This window comes from Bufo bufo, chromosome 10, assembly GCF_905171765.1.
Source record: "Bufo bufo chromosome 10, aBufBuf1.1, whole genome shotgun sequence".
NCBI classification, from domain to species: Eukaryota; Metazoa; Chordata; class Amphibia; order Anura; family Bufonidae; genus Bufo; species Bufo bufo.
In genome coordinates, this window is record NC_053398.1 from 120,482,920 (window position 1) to 120,508,121 (window position 25,202).

At 47.2% G+C, this 25,202-nt stretch overlaps 1 protein-coding gene across 1 annotated transcript in view; it reads right to left on the reverse strand.

Moving 5' to 3' along the window:
* Window positions 1-25,202, reverse strand: part of WWOX (WW domain containing oxidoreductase) — an 874,649-nt gene that overhangs the window by 833,543 nt on the left and 15,904 nt on the right. The window contains exon 5 of the mRNA XM_040410064.1: window positions 24,854-25,032. Within this exon, the coding sequence (XP_040265998.1) occupies window positions 24,854-25,032 (179 nt within the window). The remainder of the gene's footprint in view (window positions 1-24,853; window positions 25,033-25,202) is intronic.

Consider the following 25,202-nt stretch of genomic DNA (forward strand, 5'->3'; position numbering starts at 1 on the left):
CCTACAGACTGACAGTACCCCCTAGGCAGAGGATAGCAGATAAGTATCTGATCAGTGGCTTCTGTCAGGTGGAACCCCCGCTGATCGCAAGAATGGGGGGGGGTCCCACGTCCATGTATGAATGGAGTGCCCGATTGATCAAGCGCACTGCCGCTCCATTCATTTTCTAATGGACTGCCGGAAATAGCCAAGTGCTGTCCCTGAAATCCCATAGAGAGTGAATGGAGCAAAAGCGAGTATGCTCAACCTGCCACTCCATGTATACAAGGACACGGTTCTCATGATGAATGGGGAGTCCCGCAGTCAGACCCCCCCACCCATCATATACATATCCACTAGCCACAGGATAGGAGACGAGTTTGTATTGTGGCACACCCCTTTAATGACATCTTTCTGTCAATTCGGTCCCATTCCTTGCAAATGCCACAAAAAAATGAGCCCTTCTTCCCCCCAGACTGCAATGACTATAGAGAGAATACAAGAGGTAACACTGTGTCTCCAAAACCATTGCACTCAGGTCCATTTAAAATATATATATATTAATTTACCTAATTAATTATACTAAAATTAAATACAGGAGACCTCCACAAAGAGGAGCTTTCCCCTCTCCCGAGATGTCTGCTTTAGTAACTATTTCCATCCCCATGTAATAATAATTCGGGAACGTCTAGTCTTAGGACTCTATATTGTGCCATTCCTTTGTTATTCCTGCTAAAAGTTAGGGATGAATTGCCAGCAGTTTGCAAAGAAGGTCCAGATGGGTGTTACCACTTGGGGGTGTGTCCTTGCCCAGTCTGACACTGGAAGCACTGATTGGATAATGTCACCACTGTTCTTGTTGCAGCCACTGGGACCAGCCTCTCCCGGGCCGCCTTGATTTATAGGGCAAGGCAGTGATAAAGCAGCAACGGTTTTCAATGGTTTTCACGTGACAGCCATGGAAATACCTAACATGCTAACTTCTGTAAAAAAATAAAAAATTCACGACACAGTTATCCACGTCAACAGCTTTTCTAAAACCCTATTTACTTGAACTGTGAGTGGATTTGCGGAGGACTTCGGATGTGGAATCGGCGCCAACATCCTTTCAACCCGAACATGTGACCGGGCCATAATGGACTCACACGTGGTGCTTTTGCCATTATGGATGTGGCCATGCTGAAACCCATTGGCTGCAGATTGTATTCTCTGCAATGGGTGAAATCTACTGAAAGTCTGTGGCAAATCCACATGTAACACGTGCGACGACCAAATCTACGGTGGAAAAATGTGCCACGTGTGAATCCAACCCATCCACTTACCCCTTTAACCACCTCCGGACCGCCTAACGCAGGATCGCGTTCCGGAGGTGGCAGCCCTGCGCAGAGTCACGCATATATGCGTCATCTCGCGATGGGCGAGATTTCCTGTGAACGCGCGCACACAGGCGCGCGCGCCCACAGGAACGGAAGGTAAGAGAGTTGATCTCCAGCCTGCCAGCGGCGATCGTTCGCTGGCAGGCTGGAGATGTGTTTTTTTTAACCCCTAACAGGTATATTAGACGCTGTTTTGATAACAGCGTCTAATATACCTGCTACCTGGTCCTCTGGTGGTCCCCTTTGTTTGGATCGACCACCAGAGGACACAGGTAGCTCAGTAAAGTCCCACCAAGCACCACTACACTACACTACACCCCCCCCCCCGTCACTTATTAACCCCTTATTAGCCCCTGATCACCCCTGATCACCCCATATAGACTCCCTGATCACCCCCCTGTCATTGATCACCCCCCTGTCATTGATTACCCCCCTGTAAAGCTCCATTCAGATGTCCGCATGATTTTTACGGATCCACTGATAGATGGATCAGATCCGCAAAACGCATCCGGACGTCTGAATGAAGCCTTACAGGGGCGTGATCAATGACTGTGGTTATCACCCCATATAGACTCCCTGATCACCCCCCCTGTCATTGATTACACCCCTGTCATTGATCAACCCCCTGTAAAGCTCCATTCAGACGTCCGCATGATTTTTACGGATGCACTGATAGATGGATCCGATCCTCAAAACGCATCCGGACGTCTGAATGAAGCCTTACAGGGGCATGATCAATGACTGTGGTGATCACCCCATATAGACTCCCTGATCACCCCCCTGTAAAGCTCCATTCAGATGTCCGCATGATTTTTACGGATGCACTGATAGATGGATCCGATCCTCAAAACGCATCCGGACGTCTGAATGAAGCCTTACAGGGGCATGATCAATGACTGTGGTGATCACCCCATATAGACTCCCTGATCACCCCCCTGTAAAGCTCCATTCAGATGTCCGCATGATTTTTACGGATGCACTGATAGATGGATCCGATCCGCAAAACGCATCCGGACGTCTGAATGAAGCCTTACAGGGGCATGATCAATGACTGTGGTGATCACCCCATATAGACTCCCTGATCACCCCCCTGTCATTGATCACCCCGCTGTAAAGCTCCATTCAGATGTCCGCATGATTTTTACGGATGCACTGATAGATGGATCCGCAAAACGCATCCGGACGTCTGAATGAAGCCTTACAGGGGCATGATCAATGACTGTGGTGATCACCCCATATAGACTCCCTGATCACCCCCCTGTAAAGCTCCATTCAGATGTCCGCATGATTTTTACGGATGCACTGATAGATGGATCCGATCCGCAAAACGCATCCGGACGTCTGAATGAAGCCTTACAGGGGCATGATCAATGACTGTGGTGATCACCCCATATAGACTCCCTGATCACCCCCCTGTCATTGATCACCCCCCTGTAAAGCTCCATTCAGATGTCCGCATGATTTTTACGGATGCACTGATAGATGGATCCGATCCGCAAAACGCATCCGGACGTCTGAATGAAGCCTTACAGGGGCATGATCAATGACTGTGGTGATCACCCCATATAGACTCCCTGATCACCCCCCTGTCATTGATTACCCCCCTGTAAAGCTCCATTCAGATGTCCGCATGATTTTTACGGATGCACTGATAGATGGATCGGATCCGCAAAACGCATCCGGACGTCTGAATGAAGCCTTACAGGGGCATGATCAATGACTGTGGTGATCACCCCATATAGACTCCCTGATCACCCCCCTGTCATTGATCAACCCCCCTGTCATTGATCAACCCCCCCTGTCATTGATCACCCCCCCTGTCATTGATCACCCCCCTGTCATTGATCCCCCCCTCTGTAAGGCTCCATTCAGATATTTTTTTGGCCCAAGTTAGCAGAATTTTTTTTTTTTTTTCTTACAAAGTCTCATATTCCACTAACTTGTGTCAAAAAATAAAATCTCACATGAACTCACCATACCCCTCACGGAATCCAAATGCGTAAAATTTTTTAGACATTTATATTTCAGACTTCTTCTCACGCTTTAGGGCCCCTAGAATGCCAGGGCAGTATAAATACCCCACATGTGACCCCATTTCGGAAAGAAGACACCCCCAGGTATTCCGTGAGGGGCATATTGAGTCCATGAAAGATTGAATTTTTTGTCCCAAGTTAGCGGAACGGGAGACTTTGTGAGAAAAAAATTAAAAATATCAATTTCCGCTAACTTGTGCCAAAAAAAAAAAATTTCTATGAACTCGCCATGCCCCTCATTGAATACCTTGGGGTGTCTTCTTTCCAAAATGGGGTCACATGTGGGGTATTTATACTGCTCTGGCATTCTAGGGGCCCCAAAGCGTGAGAAGAAGTCTGGTATCCAAATGTCTAAAAATGCCCTCCTAAAAGGAATTTGGGCACCTTTGCGCATCTAGGCTGCAAAAAAGTGTCACACATCTGGTATCGCCGTACTCAGGAGAAGTTGGGGAATGTGTTTTGGGGTGTCATTTTACATATACCCATGCTGGGTGAGAGAAATATCTTGGTCAAATGCCAACTTTGTATAAAAAAAATGGGAAAAGTTGTCTTTTGCCAAGATATTTCTCTCACCCAGCATGGGTATATGTAAAATGACACCCCAAAACACATTCCCCAACTTCTCCTGAATACGGCGATACCACATGTGTGACACTTTTTTGCAGCCTAGGTGGGCAAAGGGGCCCATATTCCAAAGAGCACCTTTAGGATTTCACAGGTCATTTACCTACTTACCACACATTAGGGCCCCTGGAAAATGCCAGGGCAGTATAACTACCCCACAAGTGACCCCATTTTGGAAAGAAGACACCCCAAGGTATTCCGTGAGGGGCATGGCGAGTTCCTAGAATTTTTTATTTTTTGTCACAAGTTAGTGGAAAATGCTTATTTTTTTTTTTATTTTTTTTTTCATACAAAGTCTCATATTCCACTAACTTGTGACAAAAAATAAAAAGTTCCATGAACTCACTATGCCCATCAGCGAATACCTTGGGGTCTCTTCTTTCCAAAATGGGGTCACTTGTGGGGTAGTTATACTGCCCTGGCATTCTAGGGGCCCAAATGTGTGGTAAGGAGTTTGAAATCAAATTCTGTAAAAAATGACCTGTGAAATCCGAAAGGTGCTCTTTTGAATATGGGCCCCTTTGCCCACCTAGGCTGCAAAAAAGTGTCACACATCTGGTATCTCCGTAATCGGGAGAAGTTGGGGAATGTGTTTTGGGGTGTCATTTTACATATACCCATGCTGGGTGAGAGAAATATCTTGGCAAAAGACAACTTTTCCCATTTTTTTTATACAAAGTTGGCATTTGACCAAGATATTTATCTCACCCAGCATGGGTATATGTAAAAAGACACCCCAAAACACATTCCTCAACTTCTCCTGAATACAGAGATACCAGATGTGTGACACTTTTTTGCAGCCTAGGTGGGCAAAGGGGCCCACATTCCAAAGAGCACCTTTCGGATTTCACAGGTCATTTACCTACTTACCACACATTTGGGCCCCTAGAATGCCAGGGCAGTATAACTACCCCACAAGTGACCCCATTTTGGAAAGAAGAGACCCCAAGGTATTCGCTGATGGGCATAGTGAGTTCATGGAAGTTTTTATTTTTTGTCACAAGTTTGTGGAATATGAGACTTTGAATGAAAAAAAAAATAAAAAAAAAAATAAGCATTTTCCACTAACTTGTGACAAAAAATAAAAAATTCTAGGAACTCGCCATGCCCCTCACGGAATACCTTGGGGTGTCTTCTTTCCAAAATGGGGTCACTTGTGGGGTAGTTATACTGCCCTGGTATTCTAGGGGCCCAAATGTGTGGTAAGGAGTTTGAAATCAAATTCAGGAAAAAATGAGGAGTGAAATCCGAAAGGTGCTCTTTGGAATATGGGCCCCTTTGCCCACCTAGGCTGCAAAAAAGTGTCACACATCTGGTATCCCCGTACTCAGGAGAAGTTGAGGAATGTGTTTTGGGGTGTCTTTTTACATATACCCATGCTGGGTGAGATAAATATCTTGGTCAAATGACAACTTTGTATAAAAAAATGGGAAAAGTTGTCTTTTGCCAAGATATTTCTCTCACCCAGCATGGGTATATATAAAATGACACCCCAAAACACATTCCCCACCTTCTCCTGAGTACGGAGATACCAGATGTGTGACACTTTTTTGCAGCCTAGGTGGGCAAAGGGGCCCATATTCCAAAGAGCACCTTTCGGATTTCACAGGTCATTTTTTACAGAATTTGATTTCAAACTCCTTACCACACATTTGGGCCCCTAGAATGCCAGGGCAGTATAACTACCCCACAAGTGACCCCATTTTGGAAAGAAGAGACCCCAAGGTATTCGCTGATGGGCATAGTGAGTTCATAAAACTTTTTATTTTTTGTCACAAGTTAGTGGAATATGAGACTTTGTAAGAAAAAAAAAAAAAAAAAAAAAATCATAATTTTCCGCTAACTTGTGACAAAAAATAAAAAGTTCTATGAACTCACTATGCCCATCAGCGAATACCTTAGGGTGTGTACTTTCAGAAATGGGGTCATTTGTGGGGTGTTTGTACTGTCTGGGCATTGTAGAACCTCAGGAAACATGACAGGTGCTCAGAAAGTCAGAGCTGCTTCAAAAAGCGGAAATTCACATTTTTGTACCATAGTTTGTAAACGCTATAACTTTTACCCAAACCATTTTTTTTTTTACCCAAACATTTTTTTTTTATCAAAGACATGTAGAACTATAAATTTAGAGCAAAATTTCTATATGGATGTCGTTTTTTTTTGCAAAATTTTACTACTGAAAGTGAAAAATGTCATTTTTTTGCAAAAAAATCGTTAAATTTCGATTAATAACAAAAAAAGTAAAAATGTCAGCAGCAATGAAATACCACCAAATGAAAGCTCTATTAGTGAGAAGAAAAGGAGGTAAAATTCATTTGGGTGGTAAGTTGCATGACCGAGCAATAAACGGTGAAAGTAGTGTAGGTCAGAAGTGTAAAAAGTGGCCTGGTCTTTCAGGGTGTTTAAGCACTGGGGGCTGAGGTGGTTAAAGGGCTTGTGTCACAAAGCATATTCTTCATTTTTCAAACCAACACCTGCATCTGAAGACTTTTGTAACTGCAGGTAACTTAACATTTATTATAGTCAGTGATCTATTGCTGTTGGTTCTTTTTCCTACATTTTTTTTGTCCGTCTCGTTGAGCTGGTCGAACGCGCTCACTTTAAATCTTGAACTGTCTCCAGCCGTATGTTGTGTTAGAAGCTGTGGCAGTTACAGGGAGAGAGCTACAGCAGAAAGGACACGCCCCAGGAGCTGCCAGGCTGAAGATAATCCAGCAGAGCAACTGGAGCAGTGAGTGGGGAGATCTCTGGATCCATGGGAGGTACAGGGCCGGTTCTAGCTTTGTTGGAGAGGTATTGTCATGTCCTATATGATGTCTGATTTCCATTTTTTACATTAGTCATGCTAAGGCCTCATGCACACAACCGTTGTTTGGGTCCGCATCCGAGCCGCCGTTTTGGCGGCTCTGATGCGGACCCGCTCACTTCAATGGGGCTGCAAAAGATGCGGACAGCACTCCGTGTGCTGTCCGCATCCGTGGCTCCTTTCCGCGGCCCCGCTAAAAAAATATAACATGTCCTATTCTTGTCCGCCCTTTGCGGACAAGAATAGGCATTTATATTGCCAGCGCCCGTTCCGCAAATTGCGCGGCCGGATTCTGGATCGCAAAAAAACTGCACGCCCTTGTGCATGAGGGCTTAAATATACAAAATTGTAGTCACACCTGGGTAGAAGGATAGTAAATTCCTTTTATTCTCTATGACCCAAAGCGCAGAATGGGCCAAAGAAACCGTCTGCGCCCGCCAAGTAGCGCTTAACACACTTCTACCTAAAATATGAGCGGAAAGCAGCAGCAAAATGGGCTGCCAGCGGAAAAAATCGACCACAAAATGAACCTGCGCTGATATTCCCCACCCGCAGTTTAACCTCTTCCAAGCTGGCAAAGGAATTTATATATATTAATAAATATACATATTAGGAATCTAATATATAAAGGTGAGTGTGTGTGTGTGTGTGTGTGTATGTCCGTTAAAGGGACCCGCACCGTCGCATTTACAAACACGAAATTTGGCACACAGGTACATCAGGTGTCCGGGAAGGTTTTAGACCGGGTCTCAGCTCTCTAGCACGTACCGTTCCCGAGATATTCCCAAAGAAATTCAAATATGGCACATCACATTACCTGCACTAGCCAATAGAAGCCGGCAGGTCTTTCACTCATATCCCAACTGCCATACACACGGTCACATGTCTCTCATCAGCCAATAGAAGCTCGCAGGTCCTTAGTTTCCACATACACACAGTTTTACACCAGGTTTCCATAACAACCAAGACATTTTTCTTCACTGCTGCAGGTCAGCTTTAAAGGGGCAGGGCGCTGTGGACCTCACAGTTAAGGGGGCAAAAAACAGACTTAAAAATCCCGCCCCCAGGTCCCGCTAAGCCACACCCCCTCACATTCCACAGCCGACGGGGATTGAAAAAATATAGGTAAAAATCAACTTCTGTCAGCTGCAGGGGTGGGAGGGAGGGTGACTTTCTCCCTGCAGCTCACGATCAGACAGCACAGTGCTGCTGTCTTAGAGTGAGCTGTTCAAAAGGACATCCTTGTGTCCGTCCAGGCCCTGCACCGGATGGAGGACAGGGAGTCTGAAAGCCACCCTAGGGGCAGGCTGCTGTGGAGGTCACAGTTAAGGGGACGGTCCGCTATGGAGGTCAGTGTTAAGGGGCAGATTGCTGTAGAGGCCACTGTTAAGGGGAGGGGGTGTTGTTGAAATCACTGTTAATGAGATGCGGCACTGTGGAGGTCACTGTTAAGGGGGCGGGATGCTGTGGAGGTCTCTGTTAAGGGGGCAGGGAACAGTGGAGGTCACAGTTAAGGGGGCGGTCCGCTATGGAGGTCAGTGTTAAGGGGATGGGGTGTTGTGGAGGTCACATTATAAGGGAAAGGAGCTCTTTGGAGGTCACTGTTAAGGGGGCGGGTTATTGTGGGAATCACTGTTAACGAGACGGGGTACTGTGGAGGTCACTAATAAAGGGGCAGCAGCTGTGGAGGTCACTGTTAAAGGGGAGAGCTCTGTGGATGTTACTGTTACAGGGGCAAGCCGCTGTGGAGGTCACTGTTAAAGGGGCGGGGTACTGCAGATGTCACTGTTATAGTGGACAATATGAATGAAACCACGCACTCTCAAAGTAGTATGCAAAGGTAGGTATGATTTAATGCTCCTTTATTCCAAATAGGTATATATCTCAGGAATGTAATAAAACAAATTATTTCGAAATAAGAAAAAAGGAAGAAAAAATCAAAAAAATTCAAAATGATGAACAAATCTCCATATGTGTTATAGATGAAGCACTTAATGTTGCGATTGTTTGGGGAGACGTTTCGGTCTGTTAGACCTTTATCAAATCATCCCACGTGGAGGACGCTGGACACTTCTCCCGGTCCAGCGTCCTCCACGTGGGATGATTTGATAAAGGTCTAACAGACCGAAACGTCTCTCCAAGCAATCGCAACATTAAGTGCTTCATCTATAACACATATGGAGATTTGTTCATCATTTTGAATTTTTTGGATTTTTTTCCTTTTTTCGATTTTTTTTTTAAATTATATTCCTGAGATATATACGGTACCTATTTGGTATAAAGGAGCATTCAATTAAACCTACCTTTGCATACTACTTTGAGAGTGCGTGGTTTCATTCATATTGACTATTAGTGGCTTCTCACCCTTATACCACTGCACCTCGCCCTAGAGGAGTGCATCTTCCATTTTCTCTAACTGTTATAGTGGATACTGTCGATATCTTTTAACGAGACACACAAACATTAAATGAAATAAATGAAATATACCCGTGCGAAGCCGGGTCCTTCTGCTAGTTTTATATTATAAAATAAATAAATACTACTAAATAAAATAAATAAAAGAATAAATAAATAAAAAACAACTATAGGAGTCTTTAGGACCCAAATCAAGCGTCTCATACGACCACAGTACCTTTCCCCGAGCTGGAGCCTCTCCGCTTTCACTCGTACTTAATCGCCGCATTGGGATACGTGATACACTTTTTCAAGCAAAAAGCTCGGGCCAGAAAAACAAAGGCAAGATAATTAATATGAACGATCCACAGGCTGCGTAGAAATGACCTGAATTATGATGCGGAGACGAAAGCCACTCTTCAGGCAGAAGTCGGGTTTCTTGGCAAAAGCGATTATTAATCATTAAGCGGTAAATTAAATAGCTGGGAGTAGGGCTGAAACGATTACTCGATTGAATCGAGTAATGCGACACAAAAAAATCCTCGATGCAAATTTTTTGCATCGAGGATTCGTTTGTATCATGTGAACACGAAGCGGGAGTGAAGAGCTTGCTATTACTTACCGCTCCGTGGTCACCCGCCGGCCCGTACCACGCTGCACTGGATCCTGACACATCGTCAGGTCATAGTGCACGTAAGCGCGGAAAGGTAAGTATTTTATTTCACTGGCGCTGGGGACATGGCACTGAAGGGGGACAGCCAGCAATGGATGGCATGGAGGGGCAGATGGGAGTGGGGGACATGGAGGGGCTGACTGATGGCACTGGGGGAGGGGGGGACATGGAGGGGCTGATCTGATGGCACTGGGGGAGTGGGGGACATGGAGGGGCTGATCTGATGGCCCTGCGGGACATGGAGGGGCTAATCTGATGGCACTGGGGGAGTGGGGGACATGGAGGGGCTGATCTGATGGCACTGGGGGAGTGGGGGACATGGAGGGGCTGATCTGATGGCACTGGGGGACATGGACGGGCTGATCTGATGGCACTGGGGGAGTGGGGGACATGGAGGGGCTGATCTGATGGCACTGGGGGAGTGGGGGACATGGAGGGGCTGATCTGATGGCACTGGGGGAGTGGGGGACATGGAGGGACTTATCCGATGGCACTGGGGGAGTGGGGGACATGGAGGGGCAGATTTGATGGCACTGGGGGAGTGGGGGGAGATGGAAGGGCTGATCTGATGGCACTGGGGGAGTGGGGGGACATGGAGGGGCTGATCTGATGGCACTGGGGGACATGGAGGGGCTGATCTGATGGCACTGGGGGAGTGGGGGACATGGAGGGGCTGATCTGATGGCCCTGCGGGACATGGAGGGGGTAATCTGATGGCACTGGGGGACATGGAGGGGCTGATCTGATGGCACTGGGGGAGTGGGGGACATGGAGGGGCTGATCTGATGGCACTGGGTGAGTGGGGGACATGGAGGGGCTGATCTGATGGCACTGGGGGAGTGGGGGACATGGAGGGGCTGATCTGATGGCACTGGGGGAGTGGGGGGACATGGATGGGCTGATCTGATGGCACTGGGGGAGTGGGGGGACATGGAAGGGCTGATCTGATGGCACTGGGGGAGTGGGGGGACATGGAAGGGCTGATCTGATGGCACTGGGTGAGTGGGGGACATGGAAGGGCTGATCTGATGGCACTGGGTGAGTGGGGGACATGGAGGGGCTGATCTGATGGCACTGGGGGAGTGGGGGACATGGAGGGGCTGATCTGATGGCACTGGGGGAGTGGGGGGACATGGAAGGGCTGATCTGATGGCACTGGGTGAGTGGGGGACATGGAGGGGCTGATCTGATGGCACTGGGGGAGTGGGGGACATGGAGGGGCTGATCTGATGGCCCTGCGGGACATGGAGGGGTTAATCTGATGGCACTGGGGGACATGGAGTGGCTGATCTGATGGCACTGGGGAAGTGGGGGACTTGGAGGGGCTGATCTGATGGCACTGGGGGAGTGGGGGACATGGAGGGGCTGATCTGATGGCACTGGGGGAGTGGGGGGACATGGAAGGGCTGATCTGATGGCACTGGGGAAGTGGAGGGCATGGCAATGGATGGCATGGAGGTGCTGATGGCACTGGGGGAGTGGAGCTGAAGGCACTGGGGTGGGGGAGAGCTGAAGGCACTGAGGTGAGAGAGAGCTGAAGGCACTGGGGGATAGTGGAGCTGATGGCACTGGGGAACTGATGCACTTGGGCTGATCACACAGTGGGGAACGAAGGGTGATGGCAGGGGGGTCTGATGAGTTTTTATAAAGGAAAACAGTCTAAGAACTCATTTTTCCTTATTAGATTACTCGATTAATCGTAAAAGATAATCGATAGAATACTCGATTACTGAAATAATCGTTTACTGCAGCCCTAGTTGAGAGGGAAGAAAATGACCAGTGGCACCTGAGGACGGGGATGATGAACAGACCCAGGGCAGGTTAACTGAAGGGGGGTAAGGAAAATGGGATATTTTCACTGACAGTAGATGCCAAGAAACTGTTCCCACCAGCACAGGATGGCGGCATGTTTTTACCATTAAAGCAACGCTCTCCCTAAACACGCCCTCTTATTACATTAGGTCTATTTGTATCACGCGCTAAAATAGAGGCGGGTTTCGGAGTCTGTCACTTCTTTTCTCTTTATAAATCTAATTCCAGCGCCAAGGAAATGAACTTTCACCCAATTTGCAAACGAGTTTGCAAGTGCCAACTGGGTGTTCCAAAGACTGTCAAGTGCTCAGGCTCTACGCCATACACCCTGCCCACAATCCAACCCCTTGGTTTGGATCGAGAGCTCCAGGACTGTCCGAAGTCACAGTCTCCTGTAATAAAACCTGCATGTGTGTGATGTAAAGGTGGGTGCGGATGCACGCTACTTAAAGGGGTTCTCTAGGAATTAAGAAAATGAAAATACTTAAATATTACTTCATTATAAATATGTTCCTAAATATCTTACATTAGTTATAATGGCTCGTTTTGTCTGGGGAACAATCATTATGAGAAATAAAATGGCTGCCGTCCTATTAGTGCACATAAAACCTGTCCTAATTACACAGCAGGACAAATTACTTCACCACACTGAGATAAAGAGCCGCCTCATCCTCCTCTCTACTTGTCAGGGATTATGATCCTGAATACAGATGATAAGATCTTCAGCTGAATCTCTGTAGGAATGGAGTTCATGAGCAGATGTGGCTAATGAGCAGCAGCACTTGTATGCAGTCTCCATTACCACAGTCTGTCCTTTCCGTCCTCTCTGTACTTCATGTCTCCTTATGAATTCCAATCCTACAAAGATTCAGCTAAATATCATATTAAACTGTATTCAGGATTATAATTAGGGAAGAGCGTATCGACTTCGGATGAAACATCCAAAGTCAATTTGCATAAAACTTTGTTTCAATACTGTGCGGAGCGAGTGCTCCGTCCAGTATAAGAATGTATTGGCTCAGATGAGCCAAAGTTATTACTTTGCGAAGTCTCGTGAGACTTTGTATAATAACTTCAGAAATTGATTTATACTGTAAAAAAACATTTCCCGAACTCGGGTTCGGTTCCAAGGTACCACTTGAGGGAACTCTAAGTTGCTGCACATAAAACAACTACGTACGTCTGTTTACCATCCACAAACGGACGGTCTGGTAGAACAGTTTAACCAAACATTTAAAAATATGTTGAAAAAGGTAGTGTCTAAAGATGGGAAGGACTGGGACCTCCTTCTGCCCTATCTCATGTTCGCAGTGCAAGTGGTACCCCAGGCCTCTATTGGGTTCTTGCCCTTTGAACTGCTATATGGCAGACACCCTCGCGGTCTCTTTGACGTGGCCAAAGAGGCGTGGGAACAACAACCCACTCCACATAAAAGTGTAATTGAGTACGTTACCCAGATGCAAGATCGGATAGAGACAGTGTTGCCTCTTGTTAGGGAGCATACGGAGGCAGCTCAACGAGCCCAGTCGGGTCTATAATCGGCAAGCTCAGGTCCGGATCTTTAACCCGGGTGATCGGGTTTTGGTTCTGATGCAGACTGTGGACAGTAAGTAAGATACGCCTGAGGGGCTGTATCAATATAAGGTCTTACCCTTTGGTCTGCATGGTGCCCCCGCCACTTTTCAACGGCTTATGGACATTGTGCTTCGTCCACATCGTCCGTACGCTTCGGCTTACCTGGACGATATTGTCATCCACAGTAACGACTGAGAAAGTCACCTAGCCAAAGTGCAGGCTGTAGTGGACTCCCTTCGGAAAGCTGGCCTAACCGCTAACCCAAAAAAATGTGTGATAGGGTTAGAAGAGACTAAGTACCTGGGGTATGTCATTGGGGCGGAGTCATCAAACCCCAAGTGAACAAAATAGAGGTGATACGGAATTGGCCCCGACCTGTCACCACTAGGCAAAGTCATTCCTGGGAATGGTGGGCTATTACATGAGGTTTGTTCTCCGCTTTTCTACTCTAGCCGCGTCCTTGACAGGGCTCTTGAAGGTACGAAAATCAGTGATGGTTCGCTGGGATGATCGGTAGGAAGAGGCTTTTGCTGCTTTTAAGTCGGCCCTGTGTGGGTCACCGGTTTTGGTGACGCCCGACTTTAAGAGGGAGTTCGTGGTACAAACGGATGCCTGTACTGTCTCAGGAAGTTAACGGGGAGCAGCATCCCGTTGTCTTCCTAAGCTGCAAGCTCACCCCAGCCGAAACCAAGAAACCAAGTACAGTATAGTGGAGAGAGAGTGCCTAGCTATCAAGTGGGCACTTGAGTCTCTCCGCTACTATTTGTTGGGGAGAAAGTTCCGCCTGGTGACCGACCACTTCCCTCTCAAGTGGATGAGCCCGGCCAAAGACAGGGATGCCCGAGTCACCAGATGTTTTTTGTCTCTGCAGAACTTTAAGTTCTCGGTAGAACACAGAGCAGGCTGGTTGCAGGGAAACGCGGATGCCCTGTCCCGGGTGCATTGTCTTGTGTGTGTCCACCCCCTCAGGGTTGAACAAGGAAAAGGTGGGTATGTGACACAGTGAGGGGTTGTGTCTGGCAAGGTAGGTATTTTATTCCCTGCATGAGCGGCTGGGCTGAATTCCAGCCAGGTGAGGTCAAATCCTGGACTGGAGTTTAAGTGCCGGTCCGGGTTCTGGCTGCACCTGGATGTCCTTAAAGAGGCAGCTGGGCTCAGCAGAGATGTCTCTGTTTTTGGGATCTGAGGATTTGTGCCATGCTGGAGGGCTGAGAGCCGCACGCTTGGGAAACAGGCCCCCCTAAAGCCTGCTGTGGACTACTGGAGGCAGAACTGCCAGCAAGGTGACTTGTGTTATATGAACTTTCCATTGTGTGTGAATTAACACCAAGACTGCAAAGTTACGTGCGGTTTTGTGCAATTGCCTCAAGTGTTAATAAACACTGACTTTTTGAGTTAAGAACTTGTATTTTGCCTCTGTACTGCGCCCGCTTACTCTATCTACCAGAGGGAAACCCCACAATCCATACACTAAAACTATACATCATGGCTAGCTGACGCAGGTACAGATTTGTTATAGACATTTCTGAAAATCTGCTCCTTTCGTCCGAATATTGTTGTTTTTGCAGTGTGTGCTTAAATTCCTGCAAACCTCACTCCAACGAATGGAACGGTCAGAGAAACGTTTGCAGAAGTTTGCCTCGTGTGAACATACATACACCTACAGTTAACATCAGTGCTGTCTTCTGGTGTGTGAGCACATGAACAGGGTTTCAGTTGGTAAATGTAAGCAGGCCTTTCTATTCAGTGACAGCTGAGTTGCTAGATTTCAGGGTAATGTGCGGGCTCAATATGATAACCATGAATGCCACAGGGTTTCCGCCGGAGCCAATTGGTACTGTTACGGTCAGTCTGTTTGGAACCACTGCACCAGCCAACCGGTCTGGGTTTGGGCTAAACCTAAGGGCATTATTCTGGCAGTCCCCTGGTATTCATCCTTTACAGAAAGATTGACTTTGCTGCAGCCACCAGGCCACTACCTCTTGGAATAGACTGTGGTTAACAATTCACCCATTGTGGTCAGAAACCCAGATGTAAAGCACAGAGAACTCCTAGTCAGGAACCAGGCAGAGGTCATGGTGGGGCAGAATTTGCGCAAATTTGTGTGAGGTCAGGGCAGGCAGCAAAGAGTCAATACAGAAAACAGGCTAAGGTCAGGGCAGGCAGTGGGAGGTCAGAATCAGTAAACAGGCCGAGGACGGTACATATCCACTGGAAAAGAAGTTGGACCTTCAAACACCTCCCTCTTTATCACTACAGAAACTGCAATGTTAGGAAGAAACAAGTCCTGGAGTGATAACGCCCTTCTCTCCTTCAAGTGATGAAAAATTGGACGGAAGGTTGAGGTGACAATCTTCCGTCCAGAGAAGACATGGCGGGTGTGGACCAGCACCAGTAAGGCCTCTATTATCCTGGTATGGGGTCGGTCGGCACACATTAGACCAAGGGTCAGCAACCTCCGGCACTCCAGCTGTGGTGAAACTACAACTCCCAGCATGCTCTATTCACTTCTATGGGAGTTCTGAGAACAGTCAAGCAAGTGTGAATGCTGGGAGTCGTAGTTTCACCACACCTGGAGTGCCGAAGGTTGCTGATCCCTGCATTAGACAGTACCACACAGTTTGTTAATTTTGGAGCATCTTTAAACAGAACACTTTTGTCTAGAACGGTTTGTACACCGCCCCCTACTGGATTAATGAAAAATCCAGCAAGCCGCCAATATGTTGCGAATATTAATCTTCTTTATTGCTCCATAGAGTAGATTATTTCAAAATAAAGCGTTTCGGCGTATAACCTTCATCAACAGATACAGTGACTCTTCTATATACACATCAGTATATACACTGTGTGTATGTTTTCGTACCGCTTGATTCGAATAATTTCTTTCTTTTCCTTTATTGTAGACATTATCGACTCGCTGATCTGCTATTTTCGATATTGCGTTCCCATGCTATAGTGAAACCAAGAAATCGGTTGGTTTATTTTTGGTTCCCGCCCATAAGGGGGTGGATGATGTCACTTTGCTTAATGGATGTGTATATAGAAGAGTCGCTGTGAATTGGAGATGTATCTGTTGATGAAGGCTATAGGCCGAAACGCGTTAATTTGAAATAATCTACTCTATGGAGCAATAAAGAAGATTAATATTCGCAACATATTGGCGGCTTGCTGGATTTCTCATTGATCTATGTGGAGGACGCTCCTTCCGGGCAACGCCAGGTAATTAGCAGGTGCTGGCTATATTCGATTTCCCTACTGGATTAAGACGGTGCTTTCTGTGAGTTTTAAAAAGTTTCAGTAAAACTGATTAACACAGGTAATCGCAGCTGCTTTTCAGCATAAAAAAATCACAAAACCTTTTCGGCAAAAATAGTGTACACCAAATTGTGCAACTTTTTAAAGCCAGATTTCGGGTGCAAATTGAATAATAAAATAACTTCCATGTGTACAACATCCGACGGAGGATGCCACAATTATTTATTTATTTTTGGATTTGCATGTAATTTTTCTGCCATATGCAATCGGCGGTACAGAACTGTAAAGAACCTCTATGGAAGCCCAACTGTGACTCCATACAAACAGAGGAGAGCATGCCACCTAAGAACATCACCAAATGTCACACAGGCATCAACAGTGAGCAATGAGGAACCTTTCTTAGGCTTGTAAGGTGGAGTACGGACTACAGCTCATATAGGATACAAGCCACAGAGTGAGAATCCTAGTAATTAACACTGCATTCACGTGGAAGTACAGAAAAGTTTCAGGGTTAAACAGTCCAACTCTTTAGAGGTTTTTCAAGGCAAAATTACATTACACCTAAGAAGTGCTATGCCAATCCTGAAGAGCAACAGTGCCCCCCAGTGGCCAGAGTGTAGTACGTCATCAGTTTAAAAAATTATCAATACAGTAGTAAAGTTTATGAAATTCATAATGTGAAACACAATCACCCCCTGAGTCTGAATCTCACATCCCCAGGGAGCGTTCAATGCAAGTATTGAAAGCATTTATTATATCTGTCAGCAGTTTTATATCTGTCACCGTGTGTGGTTCATAAAATAAAAATACAAAAGTTTCATCCAATCTATACACATAAAATACAAGAGACTGAGCATAGAGTAAAAACAAGAAAAGGTGAAGGACCAGTGGAGAGTCTGCTGGTGGTGCTGATCTGACAGAGCATTGCTCTGTTCTGTCTTCTCCCCACCAAGGAATGATTTGATATCTGAAGCCTGCAGAACTGTGAATGCAGCTCTGGAGCACGGTATATATTTCAGGCTGTTACTGCAGTGCCAATACTTTTGAAGACTTTTACAAAATATTCTCATGCATACTCCTGCCAAAAGAAAGGCCCAGATAACATAGGTAGAGGAGTCCCCCCCATCAACACAGCCAGCAGAGTCCCCCCCATCAATTCAGCCAGCAGAGTCCCCCCCATCAACACAGCCAGCAGAGTCCCCCCCCATCAACACAGCCAGCAGAGTCCCCCCCCATCAACACAGCCAGCAGAGTCCCCCCCATCAACTCAGCCAGCAGAGTCCCCCCATCAACACAGCCAGCAGAGTCCCCCCCATCAACACAGCCAGCAGAGTCCCCCCCATCAACACAGCCAGCAGAGTTCCCCCCCCATCAACACAGCCAGCAGAGTCCCCCCCCATCAACTCAGCCAGCAGAGTCCCCCCATCAACACAGCCAGCAGAGTCCCCCCCCATCAACACAGCCAGCAGAGTCCCCCCCCATCAACACAGCCAGCAGAGTCCCCCCCCATCACAGCCAGCAGAGTCCCCCCCATCAACACAGCCAGCAGAGTCCCCCCATCAACACAGCCAGCAGAGTCCCCCCAATCAACACAGCCAGCAGAGTCCCCCCCCATCAACACAGCCAGCAGAGTCCCCCCAATCAACACAGCCAGCAGAGTCCCCCCCCCATCAACACAGCCAGCAGAGTCCCCCCCCATCAACACAGCCAGCAGAGTCCCCCCCATCAACACAGCCAGCAGAGTCCCCCCCATCAACACAGCCAGCAGAGTCCCCCCCATCAACACAGCCAGCAGAGTCCCCCCCATCAACACAGCCAGCAGAGTCCCCCCCATCAACACAGCCAGCAGAGTCCCCCCCATCAACACAGCCAGCAGAGTCCCCCCATCAACACAGCCAGCAGAGTCCCCCCCATCAACACAGCCAGCAGAGTCCCCCCCATCAAAACAGCCAGCAGAGTCCCCCCCATCAACACAGCCAGCAGAGTCCCCCCATCAACACAGCCAGCAGAGTCCCCCCCATCAACACAGCCAGCAGAGTCCCCCCCCATCACAGCCAGCAGAGTACCCCCCATCAACACAGCCAGCAGAGTCCCCCCCATCAACACAGCCAGCAGAGTGCCGCCTGTAAAGAGACTCAGCAGTGCCCTCCATTATTAGTGCCAACCAAGTGCTCTTCATGTAAATAGCCCCCAAAAACACAGCCAAACAGTTCCCCCAATAAACAGCCAGTGGCTGCCACCCAGGAAGAGAGGCGGCAGTGCACCCACCATAATCAGCGCCCGTCAGACACTTGAGGCAAAACGTCTGAGATCCTCAATGATGCCGAGAACAAAGGGCCCTAAATTTAAATTCCAAGTGAAGAAGCAAAATGGGCAACAAGAAAAATGGATGCTCACCCTGCCTCTCAGGTATTTGGGACCCCGTCGTTCTCATCCCCGGTGGGGGGTCCCAGACGTTGGACCCAGAATTAACATTAGGCCTTATTTACATGACTAAGAAAAACGCCTTTATTTAACGCCTGTCACAAGGCCGTTTCCAGACCACTGACAGTCTATTATGGGTGTATTCAGACATCTGGTATTTTTAACGGACTGTGAATACTGCCGGTCAAAAAAAAATAGGAAATGTCCTATTTTGTCCGTTTGTCCAACAGCACCAATTCAAGTCAAGGAAAAGCCTGTATGAAAAAACAGGCGTGAAAACGTTTTATTGCTTTTAATGGCTGTTTTTATTCACTGTCATATAAACAAAGCCCTAACGGGGGCGTCTTCCCATCTGGGACATGGATGTCATATCCTAGAGATATGCTATCAATGTTAGACAGGTGCGGGGGCCCACCTCCGAGACCCACTCCTATCTCCCCGAAGTCAAGGAGAACGCACTACACATGTGTGGACTGCTTTCCATTCACAGCAATGCGAGCAAGAACTTCCACAGCGGTAAATGGAGGATGGGTGCGCATCTGCGGCTGCTCTCCCTTCACTTTGGGGGCGCTGCTCTGGAGATAGAAGCGGGTCCTAGAGATAGGACCCACACCTGCCTAACACCGATGACATTTCCTAGCGATATGCCATCAGTGGTTGTGCATGACCGAAGCAGCACCGCTCCGAGGATTGTGTCTGCACTGCAGCTCGGCTTTATTAAAGGGGTTTTCCAGGAATTAAGATAATGAAACTAGTTAAATATTACTTTATTATAAATATATTCCCAAATAACTTCCATTAGTTATAATGGCTTGTTTTGTCCGGGGAGCAATAAAATGGCAGCCGTCCTATTAGTACACAGAAAACCTGTCCTAATCACACAGCAGGACAAGTTACTTCAGAACACGGAGGTAAAGAGCTGCCTCATCCTCCTCCTCTCTGCTTGTCAGGGATTATAACCTTGAATACAGCTGATAAGATCTGCAACTGAATCTCTGGAGCTCAAGAAGGGGCGTGAAGTACAGAGTAGGGAGGGGTGAGGATGATGAGCAGCAGCACTTGTGTGCAGTCTCCATTACCACAGCCGGTCCTGTCTGTACTTCATGTCTCCTCATGAACTCCATCCCTACAGAGATTCAGCTGAAGATTTTATAAGCTGTATTCAGCATCATAATCCCTGACAGGTAGAGCAAAGAGGAGGAGGCAGCTCTTTAGTTCAGTGTTGCGAAATAAATTGTCCTCTTGAGTGATTAGGACAGGTTTTGTGTGTAGTAATAGGACACATTTTACGCCTCCTGATGATTGCTCCCTAGACAAAACTATCCAGTATAACTAATGAAAGGTATTTGGGAATATATTTATAATATAGTCAAGGAGTCATTCATGCAGCCCTTTTAGGTAAATCATTTTGCCATAATTAAAGAAGTTTTGTCAAGGATTTTCAAAAATTGGCAAAATTTTTTTTTTTAATTCAATGGTCCAGGTTCCCCATTCGTCTTTCCTTTTCCCACAGCCATGAGGTGCATGCACATGACTGCCGCAGGCAGTCTCGTCCTGTAGGGGCAAGCATCACCGCTGAGGCCAGTGATTGGCTGCAGCAGTCACTTTCATGTCCTTGCTGCAGAGAAAGCAAAGAAAGATCAGGACCAGTAATGCGGCATGAATTTTTTTTCTTTTCTTTTTTCAACTTTCCTGCTGACCTCCAGCATGGCGGACATGCCAATATCTATTTACCACCAACGTGAGAACTGAAAGCAAGCCCTATTCTCAGTATCCGAGCCCCCCACATAACTTATCTCAGGATTTCAGTCTGGCAGGGCCGACACTGTCCCGATGCCAAGAGTCAAAAGCTTTTTGGACAGCAGCAGCAGCCTTCTCGGGGAGCGGCGGAGAGGAGCAGTATTAAGTGGGTCTTTGGCAGTGATTAGCAGGGACTCCGGTGGCTTGGCATCAGGCTGAATATCTGAACAATAGTCAAATTCCGCCACCTGTTAGCGAGACTCGCGGTGAAAAGCGAGAGCACTCTGCATTCAGGGCAGACGTCTTCAGCAAATGTTATTCTTTCCGAACCCTCGCTCTGTCTGCGCGTTTTCAAAGGAAAGTAATTCTGTTCATCGGGTGTCAGTCATCCCTCCCTCCAGAAATGTTAATATTCCATAGTAAAGTACACAAAACCCCAAGAAGGGCTCTGACCGCGAGCAGAACGCGTGTTCCCGTGTGCTGCACTCACCGCAGGACTATGGAGCGATTCATCAACGGGCGGTCGTGTCTGAAAAGTCATCAGCTAAGACGTCTCTTGGAGAGAGGGGGGGGGGGGGCAGATTGTATAATTCTAGTCTGTAAGAAGAGGACAAGGCGCCTCTAATTAAAGGCCGTCTTTCCCCAAGGCCAAGTTTTCTAGATCTGGGTGGCAGCCTATATGGCCCGGCGTTCTAGCATTAATGGAGGTGGTTGGCCTCCTGACTAAGCCAGCTCGGTGGCGAAACGTGCATCAACGTTTTTTTATTTTTGTGGTTGACCATCTCTACCGTTGGTATGAACTGGTTTTATCATATTATTTGGCTGCAAATTATATTTTTTGTACATTACTATAGTTTTATTCCCCGAGTGTCTGGGGCAGCTTCCTTTATAGGCCACTGTCTATTATAGTTGAATCTAGCGGTATGCCTCATTAAATTCTTTATGGAGACATTTTTTGTATACGGTTCTTTTATTTTTTGGAATTTTTTTGGGGAAGCATGACTTTTATAGACTGGTATTAATATACAGTGATTGTGGGTTTTGACGTTACATGTATTTACCGTAGCAGTAACGTGGGGCTGTCTTCCATCTTGCCCCGTTTTCTTTGCTTATATGTAATGTGTATAGTACTTCAATAAACATTTATATTTTTTTACATATGGTGTATTTTATGATATTGGGGCTATTAGCAGGTCGTTGTAGGTTATATTAATGGGGGTTGTTAAGGTACTTTCACACTGGCGTTGTTTGATTCCGGCAGGCAGTTCCGTTGCCTGAACTGCCTGCCTGATCAGGCAAACTGTATGCAAACGCATGGCATTTTTTCTGACTGATCAGGCATATTTCAGACTTAACAGGATCCTGATCAGTCTGGAAAATGCCTGATCAGTCAGAAAAATGCATTGCAATACCGGATCCGTTTTTCTGGTGTCATCCGGCAAAACGGATCCGGTATTGATTTTTTTCACATTTTTAGGCTACTTTCACACTATCGGCAGGACGGATCAGACAGGCTGTTCACCCTGTCGGATCTGTCCTGCCGCTATTTCGCCGTGGCACCGGACTGCCACTCCGTCCACATTGACTATAATGGGAATGGGGACGGAGCTCCGGTGCAGCACGGCATTGTAGAGCGAAAGCCGCCGGACTAAAAGTACTGCATGTCCGACTTTTTAGTCCAGCGGCCTCTCACCGCGAACTGTCGTGCCGCCAGACGAAACGGCGGTCCGGCGGCACGACAAAATAGCGGCAGGACGGATCTGACAGGGTGAACAGCCTGTCGGATCCGTCCTGCCGCTAGTGTGAAAGTACCTTTAAAGGTCTGCGCATGAGCAGACCGGATTACCAGATCCGGCAATAATACATTCCGATGGAAAAAAATGCCGGATCCGTCATTCAGGCAAGTGTCCAGTTTTTTGGGCAGGAGATAAAACCGCAGCATGCTACGGTATTATCTCCGTCCAGAAAGGTAAAAAAGACTGAACTGAAGACATCCTGATGCATCCTGAACGGATTGCTCTCCATTCAGAATGCATGGGGGATAAAACTGATCAGTTCTTTTCCGGTATTGAGCCCCTAGGACGGAACTCAATGCCGGAAAAGAAAAACGCTAGCGTGAAAGTACCTTTAGAAAAACACAGCTGCTTTCTTTCCACAAACAGCGCTACACCCATCTACAGGTTGTGTCTGGTATTGCAACTGGGCTCCAGACGCTGAGCTGCAACACCAAACCCAACCTGAGGACAATTGTAGCACTCCTTAAACAATAGCCTTGTTTTTGCTATCCTTTATGATGTCTTCAAAGCGGTTATCCACTAACCAGACTCATCCGCCATCCACAGGAAAGGGAATATATTTGGCGCTGTACTTGGCAGTCCCATAGAAGTGAATGCAGTTGTGGTCAAGCGTGCGCACCACTGCTTCATTCTCATGGAGCACTTCGGGACCTTCATTCTCGTGAGCACTGGGGGGTCCCGGAAGTCAGACCCCCAGCAATCACTTATCCCCTTGCCTGTGAAGACAGGATAAGTACATGTCGGTTGGGGTGGACATGTCACTACTGAGGCCTGCCATAGGCTGCAGTGGCATATGTGGGCCCCGCCCCGTTCAGGTCAGCAGTTTGCATGCGGGGACCGAAGCGCGTGGAAGAGATCTGGGGACTGAAGGAGACGGAAACAAGCGGTGGGGAGCAGATAAGTATCCTCGACTCCACAGGTACAGCGGGGATTGAGGAGAACTGCCTGTTTTTTTCAGATATCGCTCGTACGCCCCGCTGTGCCCCCCTGCTGTTTTCCTGCCTGGTATGTTAATACTGAGCATCAGCACAGGGAGGAGGAGACGCCAGGGTTTCTCAATGGACGTCTCCTTCTCCCCTGGCTGTGCCGCGGTCCAATCACAGCGGAGAGAGCGTCACAGCCATTGAGAAGGTGAGCTGGCTGTGGCGCTCTCCGCTGTGATTGGACCGCGGAACAGCCAGGGAGGATACCATTCCCAGTATTAAAAATATACAAAAAAATAATAATCATAGGCATCACCAAAACATCCGTACTATTAAAATATAAATGTATTTATTCCATACAGGGAATGTCATAAGGAAAAGAAAATCAAGATGGCTGATTAGCCTTTTCTGTGGCTTCACCTACCGAAAAACTATTGAATAAAAGAGATTAAAAAAGTCATACACTAAAATGTCATCAACAAAAGCTAAAGAAAGTCCTGTGAAAAATAAGGCCCCACCGATCCATAGGCGTGGATATTTAAAAAAAAAGCTATGTGGGTCAGAAAAAGGAGATGCTAAGAAAAAAAATTATTTTTCCAAAAGTTTTTTTTTTTTCCATTTCTTACTGACTGACCCAGAGAATGAAGAGCAGATGTCAGTTTTACTGCATAGAGAACACCATACAAACAAAACCCATAAAAATATGGCTATGTGAATGGAAAAATAAAAAAGTTCTGGCACCGGGAAAGCATAGAGTAAAAAAACAAACAAAAAAAAAAACGCAAGTATGGGAAAATTGGCGGGTCAGTTAGGGGTTAAAGTAATGCTCCTGTGCCACATTTACTTCAGCTGGAACATTAAAGGGGTTGTCCGGTTTGCCATTCTGATGGCCTACCCTCAGGACAGGTCATCAATATCAGTTGGGTGGGGCTCCGACTACCAGCACTCCTGCCCTAGGTTCTTCAGAAATCCAGCGCCGTTCACAAGATTCGCCGCGCCTGCGCACTTCATTCCCCATTATGGGCAGAGGCACAAGGCCGGTAGCTAGATGTACGGGCCGGCACATGCGCATTTAACGCTCTTGTGCCTTTGCCCATAATGGGGAATGAAGTGCGCAGGCCCGGCGAATCTTGTGAACGGCGCTGGATTTCTGAAGAACCTAGGGCGGGCCAGAGGGGTAAAAGGGGGGTATATGAAAAGCGACGAGGGGCCTGGGCACCGGCCACTTGAACGCCGCCCCTGGGCACTTTCAGAACCTAATTAACATATTGAATAAATGTATTTTTTTGTGAAAACAAGCAACGGACAGCTATACGTTAAGTAGCATTCCAATATGGGGACTATAATGCAGATCATGGTGTTAGTGTTCTATAATGGTCAGTTTAGGTGAAAGACTCCCTTTAAGACGTCTTTCAGAGAGAACACTTGTGCCTCCGTCCTTACCAATCCCAGTGTTTGCTCCTGTGACGATCACCACCTTGCCGGTCAGATCACAACCCTGGAGAATATCCATAGCCGTGGTGTTCCCGTCATACTTCTGCCTTGTGTCCATCTTAGTTGGCTGATCTTCAACGGTGAAGGCAAGTCTGGGGTCTAGGTAAGTGGTCCTCTTATTCAAGTGACTGAAAGAGAGAAACACAATTTGCTATGAAATTATGATACGTAAATGGTTAACCCTGCCCCTACGAGGGATAGAGCAAGGGTCAGCAAGATTGTCCATCCTGGAAGACTGGAGCACAAGAAAGACTGGATGCGTACCCATAAGTGTGAAAGCAAGGCCAGGTTCACATGA